Source organism: Polistes canadensis, unplaced genomic scaffold (genome assembly GCF_001313835.1).
Source record: "Polistes canadensis isolate GaletaPanama2010 unplaced genomic scaffold, ASM131383v1 scaffold_10, whole genome shotgun sequence".
NCBI lineage: Eukaryota > Metazoa > Arthropoda > Insecta > Hymenoptera > Vespidae > Polistes > Polistes canadensis.
The window spans coordinates 1,412,929-1,434,688 of NW_014569557.1; the positions used below are offsets into that span (position 1 = coordinate 1,412,929).

The 21,760-nt window shown below is 34.0% G+C and overlaps 2 protein-coding genes across 14 annotated transcripts in view; both read left to right on the forward strand.

Moving 5' to 3' along the window:
• The window catches only part of LOC106792876 (G protein-activated inward rectifier potassium channel 3-like), a 31,046-nt gene extending 13,981 nt beyond the window's left edge, over positions 1-17,065 (forward strand). For 10 of the 11 annotated variants that reach the window (XM_014759418.1, XM_014759421.1, XM_014759417.1 and 7 more), the window contains one exon: positions 7,544-7,767. The gene's annotated coding sequence lies outside the window, so the exon portion shown is untranslated. Of the gene's footprint in view, positions 1-7,543; positions 7,768-16,985 lie in introns of those variants that run through there. The other variant, XM_014759425.1, reaches the window with a different exon arrangement.
• LOC106792859 lies at positions 7,925-21,740 on the forward strand. Of its 3 annotated transcripts, XM_014759401.1 has the most exons (4): positions 8,225-8,302; positions 13,580-13,745; positions 16,986-18,043; positions 19,411-21,740. In XM_014759401.1, exons 2-4 carry the CDS (start codon positions 13,591-13,593, stop codon positions 20,670-20,672), a joined length of 2,475 nt encoding a protein of 824 aa, XP_014614887.1. In that variant the 5' UTR covers positions 8,225-8,302; positions 13,580-13,590; the 3' UTR covers positions 20,673-21,740. The 3 variants fall into 3 exon arrangements, with proteins under 3 accessions (XP_014614879.1, XP_014614887.1, XP_014614891.1); XM_014759393.1 differs by lacking the exon at positions 13,580-13,745 and having other exon boundaries at positions 7,925-8,302; XM_014759405.1 differs by lacking the exons at positions 8,225-8,302; positions 13,580-13,745 and adding an exon at positions 15,456-15,622.
• The last annotated feature ends 20 nt before the right edge of the window (positions 21,741-21,760 follow it).

A 21,760-nucleotide genomic window follows, 5' to 3' on the forward strand; every position in this document is an offset into this window, starting at 1 on the left:
TAGATTCGTTGGGAATCATTCTCGATCGTTGTGATAGTTCGCGCGTTATGATGCAATGAGTGCATACTGTGTATAATATATTAATGTGTGTGAGAAGGGCAGAAGAAGGATGAGTAGATGAGTAATAGTAGTGGTTTAAATGAATACGAAGAGTCGTGGTGGATAGGTTAGACGACACGACAGGATGAGTTTAGTGGCGGGAAGTGCCCTCGTTATCGCGCCAGTCAATTGTTTAATCTCAGCTCCTCCTCCTACGCTTGCAGTTCTCGCCTTCCCTTCCTCTTCTCAACTCGGTTTTACAAGTTCGTTTTCAATCATCTGTCAGCAGCTGGAGAGCGTGCGCATTACGAACCATACCGAGTCCAACCGAGATGATAACGAGACTTGTCAATGACACCCCGCGAAACGTGATAAACTGCTTATCGGGTTACCTATTTTGCATATACATACTCTTATTTTCTTTCTTCCTTCCTTTACTTTCAGCTATGCTTAAATTTAACTGTCCGTTGTTGAACACATTGCAAGAATCTTGGGGTCTTCTATTTTGGTACTTGGGGCTGATCAAGAGGATTCTTGGTTTTTCATTTTTGTTGTTTAGGGAGAAACTATGTAACTTTAGATGATGATGACGATAATGGTCGTGACAATGGTCAATATTTCCTTCGCAATAGAACATTATTGATCGCCAACTTTCATATCATTTTATATTTATTTTCAAGTATTTATATGAAAACATATAAACTGAACACTGACAAATTAAATAACCAGTCCGTAATATGTTGAAACTCTTAAAACACATTGAAACCTAAATGTTGATTCATGTATTGATCTTCAAAGTTTCATAATACATGTTACAGTGTATATAAGTAATTCAGCATCAGCGAATCGACATCAGAGGCAATTTGTATTTGATATTTTAATGTAAAAAGTATCCAACTGTGTAGGTTGATGTCGAGGGAATAAAATACGAATAGTAGTTTGTTAACAATCACATTCGAACATTTCTAGTTCGGTTTAAAGAAAGAACGCTACGAAATTCAGGTCAAATTTCATCTCACGATCCTCGAAATCACGAGCTGGTTGGCTCGACCTTCCGAGAATGAGGCCGTAAACGTCGCGATTGTCATGCTAATTGCGAACCTTGGAGAATGAAATTCCATCGACTCAGCGGTTACCCTCTGGGAATTATAGATTTTATTGCTCCGAAACGTGCGTAAGCACACGGAGGGTATTCTTTAATAAACATCGACCGTTTCAAATGAACTATGCTAACAAAAATAAGATAAACATTTTTGTTAAAAAGTCTAAATAAATATGAGACTCGATAGTAAGATGATAATATTTATACAAGATAAAGTTAAAGAAATCTTTGCAAAATTTTATTCGCAATCGTACGCTCGGAAACAGACATTGTTTTTCGTGACAATAGTGAGTCGTTGATGATACTCGAGAATCACGAAACTAGCTTAAGCATATCGTTTAGCAAACGTAACGTATTACTTAACCTACTGTTCATCTTTTTTTTTGTTCTTCTCCAAGCTCGGCTTCGCTCTGATAGGTCGGTTATACTGAACCTGTCATCACCTGAGAGACACTCTAAAAATTCCTCAGAGTAAAATACTACGATGCAAAAGATAAACAAAATAAAACAATAAAAGAAATATTGAAAAGAACGTATCGACGTTTTATCATTTCAATAGCCATGATTCACGAACGAATCTTCCATCGAAGAGATTCGTTATTATGTTCAAGGAAATGGTATTTCGTTGACGATTAACTTATAGATAATCAATATATTCGTAGAAACGATTAAATGATTTGGTAAGAAGAATCGAAAAAACTTCTTTTACACTTGTATTTTTCGTCCCACTCATTGATTATTCGCACGTCTATGACTAATACACCCGGAATAACCGGAAACCGGACGTTTCGTGGGGGACTTTAAGAAACGATAGCTGAATGGGTCTTGAGTGTTCCCCTCCACATTTCTTTCTTTTTTCCTTCCTCTTTTATTTCGTAAATCTTGCATTCATATTTTAGAATTATTTGAAAAGAAAAAAGAACAAAAAAAAACGAAGCAACGGAAGAACTTTTTCGCGTAACACGCGTCTCTTCGGTGTATCCTTCGCGTAAATACGCGTAAAACGGTACCACATTATCTTGTGCACTTCTCTTGACAACTAGCAGCGAGAGTAACATAGGTAATTACTCGTCTGAATCATCATCATCGTTTAATTGAGTCAAATTAAACTATGCGTGGAAAGAAAAACAACGTCGTTGATCGACGTCATTGATCTCTTTTAATGATAAAATTGGCCGCCTTTTTAAGCAGAGATTCGTTTCGTTATTTACGTTTTTTTTTTTTCTTTATTTAATTATCATTAAAGAAATAAAGAGAAAAAGAGATAAATCTATTTTTATAGAAGAAAAAGAAGAAAGAAGATTTATCTTGGATATAAAAAGATGTGATTATCTAATATTTAATTATTTATAACCGTATTTCTCTCCCTCTTTCATTTCATCTACATTTGTGATTCGAATATATCAGATTCTTTGTTTTAATTAATTCTTATAAATGACACTATTATAAAAATTCTTTTTTTTTTTTATTCAGCGAATTACACACAATAGAAATTGCAGTACGAACAATGTAATTTTATTACATTAAAATAACAATTATGTTAAATGTATACTAATTAATATTAAATGAAAACGAGAAAGTGTGCATGAGGTTGTAACAATAGATAGTAAAACGACAAAAGGAAGGTAAAAAAAAAACAATCCACCTATCTTGAAGTATTCTAAGCGATGATCAACCAAGTGACACATATCCCACGAGTACCCGATCGGCTTAGGAATTTAGAAAGGACAAAAACGGAGTTGTCCGATCGTGGAAGGTTGGAGAGTGAGCCATGAACGTTATTTGTTGGACATCAACTATGAAAGGATCAAAAACTATTCTACTCGTGTCGTTTAAATTACGTCTTCGCTTGTTCAACGTAAATGATTACGTGAACACGAAATTTCGTTCCGACTGGACAAATATTTACGGGTTGACGTGTTTGCTATGTAAAGGAAGAAATTTTTTTCTCAATGAAAAAACGTTCGTCCGATTAATTTATCCGATGATAAATATTCGTTGAGATGTCAACATTGTGTTATGTCAATCTTATTTCTTACTCAGAATCAGCAGTAAAATTATTTATTATCATAAAGTGTGTAGCATCACAAATGTATTTGCAATTAGGAGCAAAACTGTCACGAACATAGGAAAAAATCGATAAAATAATAAATAATTTGGTAATATAATATATTTATCTTTTACGATAAAATGTGCCAGATAACAATTGAAATAATATTTATAAATCCTAATTAGTCCTTAAAATTAAACAATAAAATACGCGATAACACTAAACACAAAAGTTTTAAGTTTAATTATAAAAAAAAACCGGTTATTCGTTTGTCATGATATCCGTCGTTGTTGTAAACGTTTGAAATTATCAAAAATTCATACTTTTCAATATATTCTTTTTTGAGACGTCAAATTCATAGAAAAGAACGGTACGAAATAGATCGGCAATCTTCGACACGAAGACACAAGTTAATGAGTAGAAGGAGAAGGAGAAGGAGAAGGAAACCAAAGTGGTTGGGAGAAGGAGAAGAAAAAGAAAAAGAGGAAGGAGAAGGATGTGGATGATGAGGAGGAGAAAAAGGTGGAAGAGGAAAGGAGAGACAAAAAGAGAAGTGATATGAAGTGTAGTGAAGTGAAGAGAAGAGAAGAGAGAAGAACTGACATAAGTAAGAGAAAAGAGAAGGGGTAAAGGCGGGTGTAAAAGGTGCCGGTTGACGTCACTGAAAAGGCTCGTTCTCGTTGTATAGCACTGGTCGTATAGTTATATCTACACTCGCTTAACAAAAGCGTTCGCAGTTTCGCGACGTTTCGTCGTCGTCGTCGTCGTTTCGACGCGACGACGCGCGGCAAAGTGTCATTTGTGTCAACTACATTTTATTTCCAATTCTTATTCCTCCAAAAAAATAGGTGAGAAAAAAGAAACGAAGAAAAACAAAGAAAAGAAAAATAGTGCGAGAGAGGAGAGGGAGGGGTGAGGGGGAGGGGAGGGGAGAAACATCAACGAGTGGCGGGAGATTTGAAATTTAAATTTAATCGAGCGACATCTACGAGGGACGCCGGTAAATCGCCACGTGTTCGAACAAATTCAATATCATATTTCTTCATTTAAAAAAGAGAAACCCAAGTGAACTTAAGGAAGGATTTACGTTAGATATAGGAAGTTTGAAAAAAGAATGAAAAAATATAATGATAAAAATAATGATAGTGTTTTTGTTAGTTGTTGATGAGATTATAATGGCCTTCGTGGTTAATCGGTTGCAAAGATAGATAGAAGATCAAGAGGAAGAGAGAGAACGAGAGAGAGACAATCATCGTCGTTGGTTTCGTGAGGGAATGTGTTAATTGATTGGCTGTCTACGTTGAAAGATCTACGTCATTTCCAGCGGAAAGACAATGAAAGCTATGCGCAAAAGCGTGCGTCCGGACGGGACGGGACGAGACGATCGGTGATTAGTGACCGGTAAGAGGATGCGAATTTTCCAACATCCGATCGCGTGTCGACCTCGTTTCGGATGATTTTCGATTTCTCTCTCTTTCTTTCTTTTTTTCTCTTCGCGTCCCAAGTGTATCGAGCATATGGTTCCGAGTTATGCGTACAAAATTCTAGATACCGGGTAGAGAACTATTCATTCGAAATAACTTGATGCTTTTACGTAGCGATCAACTAAGTTCGCGATTATTCGAGAATGCGAACAACAACGCTATCATTTCACTTTCAAATACTCGCATGCGGACACGTTTATACAGTTACCTAGAGTTACCTTTGAACAAGTACTCGCTTACTTACTTGGGTATATTTATGACTGTTTCAAGACTTATCATTAGTTTTTCTTTTCTTTTTCATTTGATTTCTTATTTACTTCATTTCAATGTATTTCCGATAAATCGGAAAAGAAATGTCACAATCGTGCGAAAATAAAAGCGTTGCCTTGCAAAATCTCATCTTTACGAGGAAGAACGTTTCAGGGACACCGTTAGTTGACTGATGATGATGAACACGCCAATAAGAACGTGTGTATATACATACGTAAGACGACGTTAACCTGATGCAGCGTGACGCACACGTGCGCGATTATGACTCTAGAGATTGATATAAAAGAGTGCTATAGATTTTCTTTTGTAATTATTTCTTTTACCTACTAATAAAATAAAATTTGTTGTAAGAAGAGACGAAATTAATGATAGTCTTCGATGATTAAACGCATAGCTTGATAAGCAAAAGTAGATAATAATATGCTGTAATGAAACGTTATGTTTAACTTCAATTAAATGTGTCTTCTTACGTATTTACGTAGGTGGAACGGTTAATAGGTATGTTTTTATTTATACATTTGCAATGATAAAACAAAGCGAATGCGAAGAGAGGGAAAGAAAGAAAGAAAGAAAGAAAGAAAAGAAAAGAAAGGGACGTTAAAAACACGTAACTATTAGAATTGCAAATAACGTATCGATTTGCATATAGAGAGTAAAAGCACTGAAATGTATAAAAGGGGGAAATGATACTTGTAAAAAAACTAGAAAAATGCAATATTCATAAGCCAAGAACAACGAGAAGAATTTTGATAATAAAATATCTGTTTAAATTGGTTTAATCATTTATTCGAAAAATGATTTTTTCCTTTTCAATTCTTTCTTGATTTATCGTTCGTTTTTTTATATATTTTATTTAATTGACCGTCGTATTTATTCTCTATGATATAATATCGATGTTTTGACTAATTATATCCAAGTTTAATCAACACATTAGATAAATGATTAGAATATATTACTCATATAGTTTGAAAGGAAATATCTAATAATAATAGAATAACTACAATTTGTAAAACTTAAGCTTTTATTTTTGTTATCAATGAAATACTATATCTCAATCAATTTTCTTTGCTCGATGTTCGATATAATAAAGTATTTAACGTTTAATTTAATAGTAGATAAATTTGTCGATCTTTTACGAATTTGCACATTACATTTTGTAATAAGAATCTTTAATCAATGCAAAATTAATAATTATCCATACAAATGATCTTCGACGTTCTCTCGCGACGATGATGATAAAACGAAGAAGGACATAAACGTTAGTTTGTGTTTTTTTCCACTGATAGAAAAATATCGAGTGCTCGTGAAAAAGAAATAATAAAAAGGGGAAGGAAAAAAAAAGCGAACGTCGATAAAATTCGTTAACAAAATTATTTTCTCACGCTTACCCTGCAACGATAAGGAGTTTAAAATTATGTATTAAAACGCATTTAACTTGGCAACGGGTTGACAGAAAGAAAAGTTTCAAGGTCCGTGGTGTGTTCGCTTTCGCACGTTGAGATCTATCCGAGAAGTCAACGACGACGACGACGACGATGCCTGTATCCTAACATGAGAACATGACGCGTGGCCTCGTAAAAATGTATATGTGAGAGAGTCTCGCGCGCGCACTTTATCCCCGCCATAAGAGGTAAACGCCATGGCATCCGTTGGCAACGAGATCTCATGCAACGGGCGCGAATCCGATACAGTTGCGAGTACGACGCGCTTACGTGCATCTGTCTCCTCCTCCCTCGAAAACTCGAGAAAATTAGAACGTCCAACTGTTGACTTTGATTCGAGTAATGTAAAGAAAAAAAGACATTTCCCACCATATTTTGATAAACTTTTTATTATCTTACACGGAATTTCATTCACGCATGCCGGTCTTGTTTCTTTTCCCATTAGTGATCGAATCTTGTAAAAAAAAAAGAAAAGAAATAGAAAAACAATAACAATTTATATTAGCAAAGTTTTTTTTTATCGGGATACAATTGTCAATTGGAACGTTTGAATATTGATAGAATTAAAATATGATCGATATGATTTTTATGGATCTTTTTTAATTAGCATTTAATTTCTTTTGTGAAAATATGTATATCAGATTATTATTGTGTATCGTATTGTTTGTAACGGGTGTACATATTTTATCCCACAGTCCCCTATAGTTTATATATAGATATACTTTTTTATCTCAGCGAAAGGATCTCTCTTCTTCCTCCTATTCTTTTTTCTAAATCCACGGTGTGCTCTCATGCACGTGATTACGCGTATCAATGATTCTAAGAAGAATGCGACTTACGCGCTTAGCTATTGCAACGAGATTTCTTTCGGATATTTGCTTCATTAATCGAGAATATAATATTTTTCTCGTTCGAAGAAAAATGCATCGGGAATGCTTTGCCAACGTTTCATTGAATTTTTAAAACAAAGTTCTCCGTGATCATAATCGCGTTACTTTAGACTCCTTCTATTATATTTCAAATACTATTTCTTCCTTAAATATCGATTATAATTATAATTGAAACAATCCGATATATTTTCGTATGAATGAAATAAAACGTTCTCTCTGTTTTGTGCATTTAGAAATTAACTTGAAGGAATTTTTGATCGGTTTAGAGTCGAGGGACGATAGGATAAGCCAACAAAAGAGGAAGAAGAACGTATATAGAAGCTGCTGCTGCTGGGAAGAAAGCGAAACCAGTCGAGAAGCTATGGGGGATTACAAACTTGTATCATCCTTCGCGAGTAAAGATCGCGACTCGACCATGCGTGGTGATTTCGATGAGCGCATTTCATGGCGCATGTCGTACTGACGTTCAAAACAAACGTGGGGGGGGGGGAAATAAGAAGAAAACAGTGAAAGAAGTAGAAGAAGAAGAAGAATAAAAATAAAAAGTAAACAATTCCTTCGAGAGTAATCAAAAGTTCCAATTGGAGTTTCGTGCAAGGCTTGTTACACGTGAAAGAAATAAATATATGTTGAATAAAACAATTAGCAAGACAAATTGTTAACGTAATAATGAAAGTGACATCGTGAAAAAGGTAGAAACAAAGGGGTGAGGTAGGGGGAAAGAGGATAAGGAGAAGGAAGAAAGGAAAGAAAGAAAATAAAATAAGATAGAGGAGATAAAGAATGGAGGAACCACAAAAACTTTTTCGTTTACCGGGTACGATCGAAGAAGAGGAAGAAAGAGATCCGGAAGCACAAACTCACGTAGGCACCGTAGGAGAAAATCCAACGAGACCGGAATCACCTTTGCTGGGTCAAAAAGGTATCGGCACTTTGTCGAGTTTACCGAGAAACGTTACTCTCGTCAGGGTCAGTACTCAAAGTAGCAGCATCGGTGGCGGAGTCGGTCGGCAAGATTCCACCAGGTAAATAGAAATATTATATGCGTATATATATTTGTTTTTTATTTCTAAACCCCATAAAATAAAATAAAATAAAATAAAAATAAAAAGATCGCATTGGATCGTTCAGTTCGATTTGTTAATTTTTTGAAGCATGAAATTATAGAAAATAAAAGGATTCCACTTTGCTACGAAATTTTATTCTATAAAATCTAACGCGAAGTAGGTTCATTTTAATTATTAAAGAATGTATATATCGTAAAGTGAATAAAAAAAATGATTATTTTCAAGACACACAGCATTTTCTATGATTGTAGAAAGTATTCTTATATAATATTTTGTATAAATATTAAAGAAGAAAAAGTATAATCATTTTGTATATTTTTATGACGTGGCATAAAAAAGTTTAAGAACTAACGTAAATTCCACGATGATACATTCACCATCATTGAAAAAAGGAATAAAAATATCGACACGATGAATAAAAGGCATTAATCTTCCTCATATTCATAAAAAATCACTTGAAAGTACGTCGTTCAAGGTTGTACACCTTCGAAAACAGCAGCTATCGTTCGCGACTAAAAACGGGTTCTCCCAGTAGTAGTTAGAAATAATAATTATCAGTTTCGATCGCCAGATGCTTCTCACATTTTACGTTTATTAAAGATGTAGATAAGTAGTGTAAATAGAAGAAGACAAGAACGAAAACACTAAAAAGGTGTTAATTTGGTTGGGCGCCATGTAAAACCAAAATAACTCGACGAAACAATGATAATAATTCACATTTTCTTCATAAAACTTCTTTTTTATATTAATTGTTTCAAACTTCCTTGAGATATATATATATAATTTTGAAATTAATAAGTTGAAAAACGATTTATTTCAAAATTGATACAAATATTCGATATGATGTTTGTTATTTATCGCACGATCGTAGCAAGTTTTAAAGGGAAAAAAGTTAGATTGTTTTTTTTTTAAATGTTTATCGTTCTTACCCATTTGTTATGAAATATGATTTATCGAGCGTGTTTTTTTAATTACCTAACTACGCACATATGTATTTATGTATTACTTACATGTACGTATGTATATCAACTAATGCAAGTATACACAAGCATAACTATTACGATAAAAGAGTTTTTTTTGCTGCCGTGCATATTTATACTACAAATCCATCATACTTTTCAACGATGTCATCGATCTATTTACTCTTTGATCATAATTTACGTTTTGTCAAACTGTCCTAGATCGCGAGAACGACAATGACGTAGTCGACGTATTTTTCAAAGATCTACGAGGCAAGAGTTTCGTTCTTTCATTAATTCAAGTCACGTTAAGGTGTTACAAAATTGTTGATTTTGTGTTGCCATGAGTTTAACAAAAATATTCCTGCTAATTGGAATAAAACTGTGATATAATTAATGGGATGAATTTTTTATTTCTTTTTTTATTGTAAAAACTAACGTAAAAGTATAAAAAATAATAAAACATTAAAATTGTGAGTGAAATCGAGATGAATATCTTTCTACAATTATTTCATTATTTGATATCGTATTTTTGTAAATAATAATTAATACGTATAACGAATGTGTAATCTTACAAATATTTTATGTCACTCGTATAAATTCTTTATCGAATGAAAATATATATTTAATTGTGCGAATAATAACCATTTGATCATCGAAATATAATCAATCTGTATTCTATTTTTAAAACGTTTTCTCATTCAGGATTCATAATTAGTATACTTCTGTCGTCCCAAAGGTCACCGGAGGCAGATCAATCTGCGATCATAATCGTGCTTAATCGTGGAAATTCGCGGCAATCTGTGGATATCAGATATCTCATTTCCTGGATGTAACGTGATAGAAACGCGTCATAATACTTAACGTATTCGTTACATGGAAAATCTTACGTTTTAAAATGATCAAATGAATCAAACGTCTACATAAGAAACGTATAGTAAATTCATTGTAAAAGTCGTGATAGGTCTAACAACGATCACGTAAGCAGGTATTTTCTCACGCTCAGATTTTTATTCACTCGTAGATAAATAAACACACACACACACACACACGATATTGTAAAATAAAATAAAATTATTTAATTTAAAGGGAAAAAAATGTTCTATATGTTATCAAATTACAATCGAAAGTTAAAGTTATTCGAAGAAACTAATCCATTATAACTGTAATTTGTGGTTAGTATTGGCACGCGTCAGATACGATATGAGAAGATATTATATCTCCGTAACATTAACCACAGATCGAAATGACCATAAACCGGTAATCCAGTTATCGGGTTAGCATTTAATAGAGCATGTTTACTAGTACGTATCAAATTGCTAATTGTAAGACGCGAACATTACGAACACGATTAATGGGTTTGCCAGGCTGTTTCCACAGGCATCTAATCAATGTATGCATGTTCCTATATAATTTAAACTAGAGAAGAAAAAAAAGAAAAAGAAAATAAGTCTAACAATATAAGAGGTCTAACGATACACCTGTAAAATTAATTAGAAAAGTAAAAACGTTTCGCGCATTCGTTTTTATTGTATTACAGTTGAAACTGAAAAAGAAGAGGAAAATAGTGACATGAATGGATCGTTCATCATCACCTACGATCGAGTCTGATGGAATGAACATTTTTATCGGTCTTCGCAACCTCTCGATTCTCGTCCAGTCTCGTTAGTTTAATTAAAAGCTCGTTATCGAACTCGTAACGTCGTTGCACGGTCGCGGGAGAACTCGCGTACCGCAAGTTCTGTTCGTGACAGTAAAGCTCACCAACGATACTATCAACTTCAACCATTTTTTTATCATTTACGATTAAAAATAACAATTTGTCTCCGATTCGTCGAAAGTGTACGAATTATTATGGATGACAACGAGAAAATCAATTTGACTGAATTTCAAAGAACTGTACATATCGTGACGTTAGAATCTAAAACTAAATCATTACGAAATCGAGCTGTGCCAATTAAAAGGGATCCTGGGTTGGTTCCTTTTAAATTAGTTTTAAAGGAAGATATTTATCGTTATTGTGTTTTTTAAATATTCGATTTTTCTTCACTTTCTGATTTATTTGATATTTTGATTGTTTTTTTAAATTTATGGATATTAATTTAATACGAATACACGTGCAAATTTTATCCCAAATATTTGTTTTCGTATCGAATTGAAGAAATTTTATGATCCACTTGGAATTTCGTCAAGATATCGTTTTCTCATATTCAAAATTATCATTATGTTTATTTGACTGACAATAATTCAAAACTAAGATTGCAAATAACAACAACAATAATAATAATAATATAATGATAATAACGACAGTGATTAATAATCAAGATGATCATAACAAAATGCAATAAGTTTTTATCTACAGAAAGTAGAGTAAAGTGTAAAAGTAGAAAAAAAAAATTGGTTAAAAATAACACGAGCATTTGTGATGTTTAAAGATGTAAGTACACAAATCGTTATCTCAAATATTCGCTTTTTCTTAGCGAGGATATCATTTTTGTATGTAGAATCAGCGATTTTTACGGAGTATGCCAAGTACGATTCCCGATAACGAGATGACAAGACGACGATAAGACATGATTTCTCAGTCAGTCAAAAGTAACGTATGGGACGTCACGTTTTCAGTTCGAACAGTTTAACTTTTAACGAAGTGAAATATAATTTTCGTCTAACAATCGTGAAATATTATTCATTGTTCCTTTTGTTCTTTTATTTATATTTTTGTCTTGTACTTTTATTTCGAAGTTTACTTACATTCATCGCGAGTGAATCAAAAAGAATAAAAAAGAAAAGAATTATCTTAAAATTAAATGTAAGCTTTGATCTGTGCTCATCCTACTTGGGAAAAGTTTTCTAGAATTTTCATTAATTATTAAATAATATCCATTTAGAACAAAATTATTCTTACAAATAGGTTTACGTATAAATTATGGTATTTCGTTAAAGAATTTGCAAAAGAAATAATTTAGAAATAGTTCAAATAATTATCTTATTGTTAGAAACAAATCTAATAGAAACGATCAAACGATTAATCTTAATTCGATATATCAACTTTAATATATCTTGAAGTGTAATATAAACGCAATCATCTCATCAATCGATTTCTACGCTGATATCATTTAAATACGACTAAATACTCCTTCGCATATTCGCGAACGAATAAGCGATTGAAATGCGAATTAATTAGCATCAATGATCTTCTCTCTCTCTCTCTCTCTCTCTCTCTCTCTCTCTCTCTCTCTCTCTCCTCTCTCTTTCTCTCTTTCTATTCTATAAATCTATCAATCTATCTGTCTCTCTTTTTCTCTCTCTTCTCTGTCTTTCTCAGTCGATAAACGTAACTATTGCAAACGATGCTAATTATTTAAATAAAATATTCGAGTTGTTTTAAATACAACAACAAAAATAATAATAAAAAGAAAAATAAGAAGAAACTTTGGATTAATTGAAGGAAAGAGAAAAGAAATGAAAGAATGTTAATAATTGAATGAAAAGAATAAAAGGGAACCGTTTGAAAAAAAGGGACCAACGCGTTTAACGTGACATAAGCATATGATCAGCTTTATTTTCGCAAATGAAAAGTGCAAAGCGTAGTGTTTAGTGACCGATAAGTGGAAGAACGAGACGGTCAAGCATATGTATGTGTGCTTGTATGTGTATACAAGTATACATACATAGATATAAAACGTCTTGCGTCGATATTCCATGCATCAGTAGATGTTTCACTAGCTTCATACTCGGTACCTGTTCGTTTTCCATCCATTCTTTTCTTCGTCGCGTTCGATTATTTTTTCACCGAGATTCGCGAGAACATAAAATAAGATTAAGTCATAAGAAAAAATAGTGTTGATAAACTTATAAAGAAAGAGAGGGAGAGATGGGGAGAAGAAAGTAAATACTCGTGGATAAATAGATTACGATCGAAAGAAGGAGCACAACAAAAATAGATGATAGAAAGATCGTTATTGAAAAAAAAGTGACGATTCTCGGTTATCAATTCGTTTCGGATTCAAGGAGAAAACGATTGGGATAGAAAAAAAATAATACTGATAACCCATGTATATAGATCATACGCAGTTTTATTAAACGTTGTGTATCATAATATATTCGTGAATATTTTTATTTTCTTTTTTTAAGAATAAAGAAAATAGGATTGAAAATTAATTGTTATTTTTTTGTATACGCGATCGGTGGAAATACATATAAAAAAAAGTTTAAAGAACGACGATTAGTCGTTCGTGAAGAAAACAAAAAAATTGAAGAATGAAAAATTATTTAGAAGAAAAATCAATGAAGATGAATGGATCAAGTACGAAGAGTCCTAATTCAAACGACGACAAAATTCCGTCAACCGAATACGGAGACGAGCAGAAGCTTTTACCACCTGTTTCACCTACCCCGGTAATCGTCGTATCCAAGAGTCCCAGTCTGTCCTTCAGAAGCAGGTATAATTTAAATAATGAGAACAAAAAATATAACGCAAAAATTATTGATGAACGGCCGATCGATCGGTGTGAATTTTATTTATGTTTTATCTATAAAACGAAATGATATATCTCGAATATATTTTCTTGTGTATTTAGTATGGACGTGTATATATACATATGTAAATTTCTGTCGATTAATTTTACTCGCGAGAAATTAATTTTTAGTCATAATTTATCTCTTCTATATCTTTTTATTCTATTTTAATAATTTTGTTCTTTTCCTATTTATCATATATAAATATGATAATAAAATGAATCGAGTTTTATTCGATTAAAATAAGATTTCAATCATTCATAAGTAACTATCGCGGTTTAATCTTGAAGTTTTAACGAAGCTTATGCTCGTAATCATAATTTCTCCAACGACTTTAAATTGTCAACGCTTGTTAAAAGTTACTTAATATTTTATTGAATAACCTTAGAATTCGCATTCTCATTTTGAAAAAGCAAAGATAATAAGTATTTTTCGGTTAAATTTCTCAATTTCTGCGTTTTCAACTATTCTTATCAAAAAGCAATAGAAGTGATAAGAAACGATGATCGTGTTTCAATGACAAATTTATCGTATAAGAATAGATAAAGATAACATTGAAAAGATACCAATTAACGTAATACGTGAACAAAATATTATCTATATAATTCTCTTAATGCAATATTTTCTTGAAAAATATTCAACGATCTTGACAAGTTATCAAAAAGATTACATTCAATTTATTTCTTAAGTTAAATGTGATATAGAAAAATATAAGTGGCATAATTAAAAGAATAAATAAAATGAAAAATAATACAGGGAGACATAAGGGTTGCTTCCCCTAGATAATAGATAACATATTTTCATCTTTTTCTTGCTTCCTTTCTCCCTCTCTCTCTCTCGTATTCGGTCTTCGCGTGTACGACTTTATATCCCGGACATGCATCACGATATACGCTGATTAAGTCAATGAAATAATTCTCATAATCGTATCACGTGCGGTTACAAGCTTAAAAAGTAATGTAACGTTAGAGAGAGAGAGAGAGAGGGGAGGGGGCAAGATTCTCATCGAGGAAAGAAATTCGGTTACAATAGAGTGACGAATAAAAAGAAAAAAGAAAGTAACAAAAAGAGAGAGAAAAGAAGGAAGAAAATGTTGCGTTTAAAAGGGGAAGGAAAGAAGAGATCGGTGAGAGAGAGTTGAAGCTGACGAGTAGTCAGTCAGTCCACCGATGTGTGAGTGAGTGTCGTCGACTCTCGCGGCGGCTGATTTACGCGTGGCAATAAATAAATTGGTAGATAACGGTTACTCGGTTATCGTTCAAAGTCAAAATGGCGACTTCCTTTTTGTCGTACGAAAGGGAGAACTGGGCCCGAGACTCGGTCTCTCGGTCGGATCATTGTGCTCTGAGAGGGCGCGCGCGCGCGCGCGTTATAATATTGACCACCGTAGAGATCATCATAGTTTTCATTCGTGATAACAATTCCTATGCATTGTTCTCGTCTTTCTCTCTCCCCCCTCCTACTTCCACCCCCTAACAAAAAAGTATCACACGTGGGTCTTGTTTTTAAGTTTATTCTTCGTTCGATGGTGTCATTTTTCTAACTTTTACGTCCTGCCTTTTTCCCGGAAACTATAAAATATTTATAAAGAGTAACCAAAATATATATATATACGGGAACAGTAAAAAACAAAAAGGGAGAGTGTAATTTTAAAAATGACGTGCTTTTGATAGAAATTTGTTATTGTTCAAAGTTCTTTTTTATTTGCAAATCGAATCGAATGATTTATAGAATTCAGTGCTTTTCGAATTTACGAATTTAAAGTGCAAGAACGATGACGTACAATGCGAAGAGAATCATCGTAAGTAAAAAAATCCTTGCTTTAAAATTGCTTCCGTTCTTAAATTCTTACGAAAGAAACTTTCAATTTCGAAGTATTCAAATCTTTCTCCGAGAAAGTATCGAATAAAACAGAAAAAATAAGAAAAAGATGAAGATAAATGTATTTTTTCTTCTTTAATCATAAAAATAAAAAGCTTGGCATAAATACGAAGGCACGATACGCGGATGATTAACATATTGACGAGTAAGAAAAAATAATAAGATGCATTTAATAGGGAAATAAGACAAAAGGCGTTTTGTCGCGAATGTTTCCGAGTGATTTACGTTCAATGAAATGGTCTTTGGTATAGTGATCGGTATAATGCAAGTACAAATTATTACGTCGTTAACTTATAAAATTAAATGTTTCCAGCGTTCTTCTAACTTCCGACATTTCAATTTAACACACTATATCATCTTTATCACGATAATTATTTATTTATTGTTCTTATTTTTGTTTAAAAAGAAAGAAAAAATGGCGCGCACAAGGAGACACAAAAAAATGGAAAAGTGCTTATATGAAAGAAACGATCGTTTGTATTCTTGTTTCATAAATAATGATCACTTATGCTACATTATTTTGCACTAATTAGTCACAGTGCAAGAATGATTCATGTTTTGCATACTTACCTTATGAAATGGATACGAGAGAAGCGATAACAAGATCCTCAAGATTTGTTATTCAAATCTTTAATACTCGAAGAGCCTGTTGTGCGTGTCATCTCTACAAAAGTCGACTATTCTAATTGCAGTATAAAAGAGAAAAGAAAGGATGAAAAAAAAAAGAAAGAAAAGGAAATAGAAAAAAGGAAACCTCAAGCAATTTATACGCGTATCTCGTATTAAAATGTTATTCGTTTTTTCCGATGCTTTAAGGTAATTTCAAAATGACCGCTGACATCAAACGAGTTAAAAATTCAAATGCGCAATCTAACATAAGAGACAAGTTTGTAATATAAACGTTGCAACGCAATTCGTCTATGTTTCTCATCTTGACATTAAAACAAGAACGTAAGAAATGATGCAAGACATTTGATTTACGACGAATAATACACTGAAATTATTGAAACGCAGTACGTTAAATCGATGTCTGCACGACATTAATCTAAGTGGATCTATTTAAGGCTTCCTTCAGTTTTTATTTAATTATCCTAACCATCTCAGTCAATTATAATATATTTTCATCGTAGAATCGATGAGTTTTGTAAAATGAATCGAAATATTGGCCGCGCGGAGAAATAGAATAAAAATATGAAAAAGCAAAATAATTGTTAGAGGAATTTTTGTACTCGTAGATGTGGAAGAAGAAGACTGTTTTAAAAATGATACGATTGGTGTTTCAGGAGCCGATACAGGGCAGGACAAACAAGGAAGTTACGCCGTCGAGCGGTATTAAAAAATGGAGATTGCAATGTATTGCAGTCACGAATTTCTCGAAGGTCGTTGCGTTTCCTCCAGGATATATTCACGACCCTGGTAGATACGCAATGGCGATGGACGTTGCTCTGTTTCGCATTGAGTTTTCTCCTATCTTGGTTGGGTTTCGCGGTGATTTGGTGGCTGATCGCATTCACTCACGGTGATTTCGAGGAACGTCATTTACCACCGTTTCAAGTCGATAACAATTGGACACCGTGCATCTACAATATATTTTCTTTCACGAGTTGCTTCCTATTTAGCATAGAGACACAACACACGATCGGTTACGGTAGCCGATCTACAACCGAAGAATGTCCAGAGGCAATTTTCGTGATGTGTGTACAAAGCGTCGCAGGTGTTATGATACAGGCTTTTATGGTTGGTATCGTATTTGCGAAAATGAGTAGACCGAAACAGAGAACGCAAACCCTCCTATTTTCAAAAAACGCCGTGATTTGTCAACGGGACGGGGAGCTTTGCCTGATGTTCCGGGTTGGTGATATGAGAAAGAGTCATATCATTGGTGCAGCTATTAGAGCCCAAATGATCAGATCGAGGACAACTAAGGAAGGTGAAATTTTATCGCAAAATCAGCACGAACTTGCGGTGGGCACCGATGGACAGAACGGCAATCTCTTTTTCATCTGGCCGACGACGATCGTTCACAAGATTAATGCGGAATCACCTTTCTACAATCTTTCAGCTGAGGACATACTCACGGATAGATTCGAAGTGGTTGTTATACTCGAAGGTACCATCGAATCGACCGGACAAACCACTCAAGCGAGGTCCAGCTACTTGCCTCAAGAGATACTCTGGGGTCACAGATTCGAACCTATGGTGATGTATTCGAAAGAAAGGCAGGGTTACGAAGTCGACTACTCTCTTTTCGATAGCACCACGCAAGTCGATACTCCACTCTGTTCTGGTAGAGAACTCGCTGAATTTTACAGGGTTCAGGATGAAATTCGTCTAGGGAACAGTAAGTATCGTGTTTCTTCTTATCCTTTTATTTTTTCTTTCCTAAATCTATATATATAGATAAATAGATAAATAATCGTATTTTTATACGAGCGATCTTCCCTATGACCGATAGCTTGCCTTTTTAATAATATCACGCTAAAGCTTTTTCGAGTAGGAACAAATTGTGCTTAGCTTTCACAAACTAACGAAAAAAATGATCGCACGCACGCTTCAGTTGTCTCTTTAAGCGCACGTTTGTCGAACCGATCGTGTCCTCGTCTGATTCTTCTGGTGCTGGATCTATCGTAGATGGAAGCCTGAGGAAAATTCCTAGCGAGCCGAAATCAGCTCCGGTGATACTCAACGCGCTTAACCAAAACGAAGCCACGGGATTCCTTGTTCCTCAAGGACACTCGTCGTCGCAAGGACACTCGCCGAAGCTTCACATTGACATTCCATCGATCGACGATTGCCCAGGAATATAAGAATTTTCCTGATACGCTATATCCCCATCGTTCTCGGCGGAAAAATATCATCTCTCTGGCCGAGAAACATCGTAAATGAAAACAAGAAAAAAGAAAGGAAAGAAAATAACACACATCGGAGAGAAGGAGAGAAAAAAAAACGCAAGTTAAAACGCGAGTCTCCTCCTTCCTTCTCGTCCTTGTCTTTTGAAAAACGATAAACTTGCGGTAGTCGCGTTGTGGAACTACCATTTGTGGAACTAACATTTGTTGGGCTCGAATGGAAAAAAAAGAAATGGGAAGAGTATCCGTCCTTTGTCGCGTTCTTCTCTATATGTTTTTCTCTTCCCTTCACCACTACCACCCACCTTTTCCGTTTATTCCTCTATCGGTATTCTTGTATATTCGTTTATCTATTAATCGTAATCATGTATCGACATTCCATTCGTTAAGGATCTTCGAAAGATTAATCAAGATCATAAAACATAAATCCTACAAAAAAACATATCCCTCCTGTATCATGGAATAATTAGCCGATAATCTTATTTCAATAACATCATTAAACGTCTCTCAAATCTGATTACATTAATCCCTCATTAATGTAACTAATATAACATGGAAATGGTAGAAGGTTCGAAAAAGGTACGATCATATTTATCGGGTTATCATCATCATCGGTCATAGTCGAATATCTCACGAATCAAAGTCAATGTGAAATCAATACGATTACTAACACAAGACGTTATTTATGTGGAAATCTAATTTCGCGTAAGAAACATTGTAAACGTCCCAGTGTCGTTGGATTATTAACGTTTCTCTTCATACAATCAACAAATATATATATGCATATATATAATTATAGATAAATATATTTTGTAGTGATCTAGTCACACGATTTTTTAAGCTTTAGGTGAAATTTCAGGTGTAATAATAGACGAGGATCAATTGGACTTTAATCAAGACGTACAAAGCCATTGTTATTGCGGACTTCGTTCGTCGGCTCCAACGAATCACCTTCGTCATCATAATCATCATCATCATCATCATCATCATAATTATCGTCATTTAACGTACGTCGATAGCGCAAGAAGCGAGAACAGTTTAGAAGATATACCATTTGGTAAGCACGCCTGTAAGGACGTCAATTGTAGTATCGGGGGGCATGGTCCTTCGATGTTAACAAATCGAGAAGTTGGTCAATCAAAATTGACTGATGTTGAATTGGATGCTATACAAGTGATGGGTGACATCGAGTTTAGACATTTACCCGAAGCTGTGAACAGAGAGATCATAAAGAATAGTCGAGAGATAGTGTTCGAGGAACAGGAATTTAGGGATAGTGATAATTATAAGGAAGAACATCAAGGAAGATTAAATCAGCTTGGTTCGAAGAAAAGTTTCGTCAAGTATCATCCCCTTCTCGACGAGGAAAGAAGATCATTGAATGGTTCGGGAAGAAATCTCAATAATAGACATTTTTCTATAGGATGCGAAGAAGGTAGAAGATCTTTGAATGGTTCTAGAAGAAATTTGAACGGTTCCAAGAGATTTCTATTGTTGGCTATCGATCGATCTAATAGCAATAGAAATTTAAATACTATTACCAGCGGTGAAAGTTTAATCGTTGCTAGACGTCACACGGGTAGTAGGGAACGTTTGGATGGTATCAAAAGAAATATTGTTTCGGGTATGAAAGAATCTAAAGAGATACATGAAATTCCTGAAACGAAACATCGATTAAACGGTAGCGACGTAGAAGTACACAACAGAATTAGTATAGAAACGGAGAAAGCACCTAACAGAGGAAAAGCTGAACTTCGTGAGATTTTGACAAATGCCGAGGAAGGACAACATTTTTCCGAGAGATCATCGATAGGTCCGCAATCACCGATCTCGGATCTCTCTCCAGAATCTGGATTCTTCGAAGGAAATCAATCGAGTCCGGAAAGTAATCGAAGATTTAGTCGAGTTCCTAGCATTTCTACTAGAAATCGAAGAAGTTACGAGAGCGCTCAATTGCAGGACGTTAATCAAGCCTTTTCGAAACGAGACAGTGCTAGCAGCTCGTCCGATAGTGATGGACAACAAAGCAAAACTTTAATTGCCGATGTTGAACCAATAGCCAATGGAAAACAACAGAACGGTACTACTTCGAAACAAACGATCTCTTATACAAGCGTTTGATCATTTCAGTGCCTTTTTTCACAAACACTTTTAACCTATTTTCGTTTGTACTATTACTCTTTCTATCCATCTATAATATTAAATAATATTATTACGAAGGAGAAATATGGGAAGACAGCAGTTCGCTTTCGACCGCAGGACGGTCTAATTTTTAGCTAAATAAATTCGAATTGTTTCAATACAATTCGCTTAACGAATACCATTGAATACAATGCTACTCGTGTTATCGTGATATCCTATTTCTAATGAATTCATTGGATTAGCTTCGCGTATCTATCTAAATACCTATCTTAAGGTATAATAATTTATATAAATATATATCCATTTATCGCTCTTACGTGAGAGTTAGATGAAAACGACACAACGTGTTTCCCGTTAAGTTATCAGATTTCCCAAAGCTATTCTATTCTCTTCGTTTAATCTCTAAATTATATTTAGAGATTCCCAACGTCGACTGCGATTCGTACCACGATATTTACGGATATTTTAGGATTGTAAGTTCGATAGATGATTAATTGAATAAATAAATAAACAACGAGAACAACGACGACGACAACGACGACAAAGACAAAAATACGAGCCCAGAAAGACAAAGAACGATATAATAAAAGAAATACGGTTTAATTAATTATCTTTTTTTTACAGTAGCGAATCTCTTTTTAGTCTTTTCATTAATTATTAATTAATTTTTGGCTGCATATTTATTATCCCCGAAGTTTATAACGTATTATAAATAATAGATGCAATTATTTGTATATATGAAGCATTTTAATTAGTTATTACGTATCGACGTGCATGTAACGTAAAAATATATCTTACACGTAAGTACGTAGTATCATTCCTTTTTCAACGAATCGCAGGACGAATATAGAATCGTTAACAACGAATATAGACAAATTATGCAGATAGTGTACTAGAGCAAAAAAAAGAAAACAAATCAAGTGTCTTCCTTTCGAATATAGAGATATGGTAATGTCGTATACGCGTATATTATCTATGCCTGCCATCGTGATTACTCCGAAATCATTTCAGAGAAAATATTTGTAATAAAGATGAACTCAAACATAATCGATCTTCTTTTTTTCACC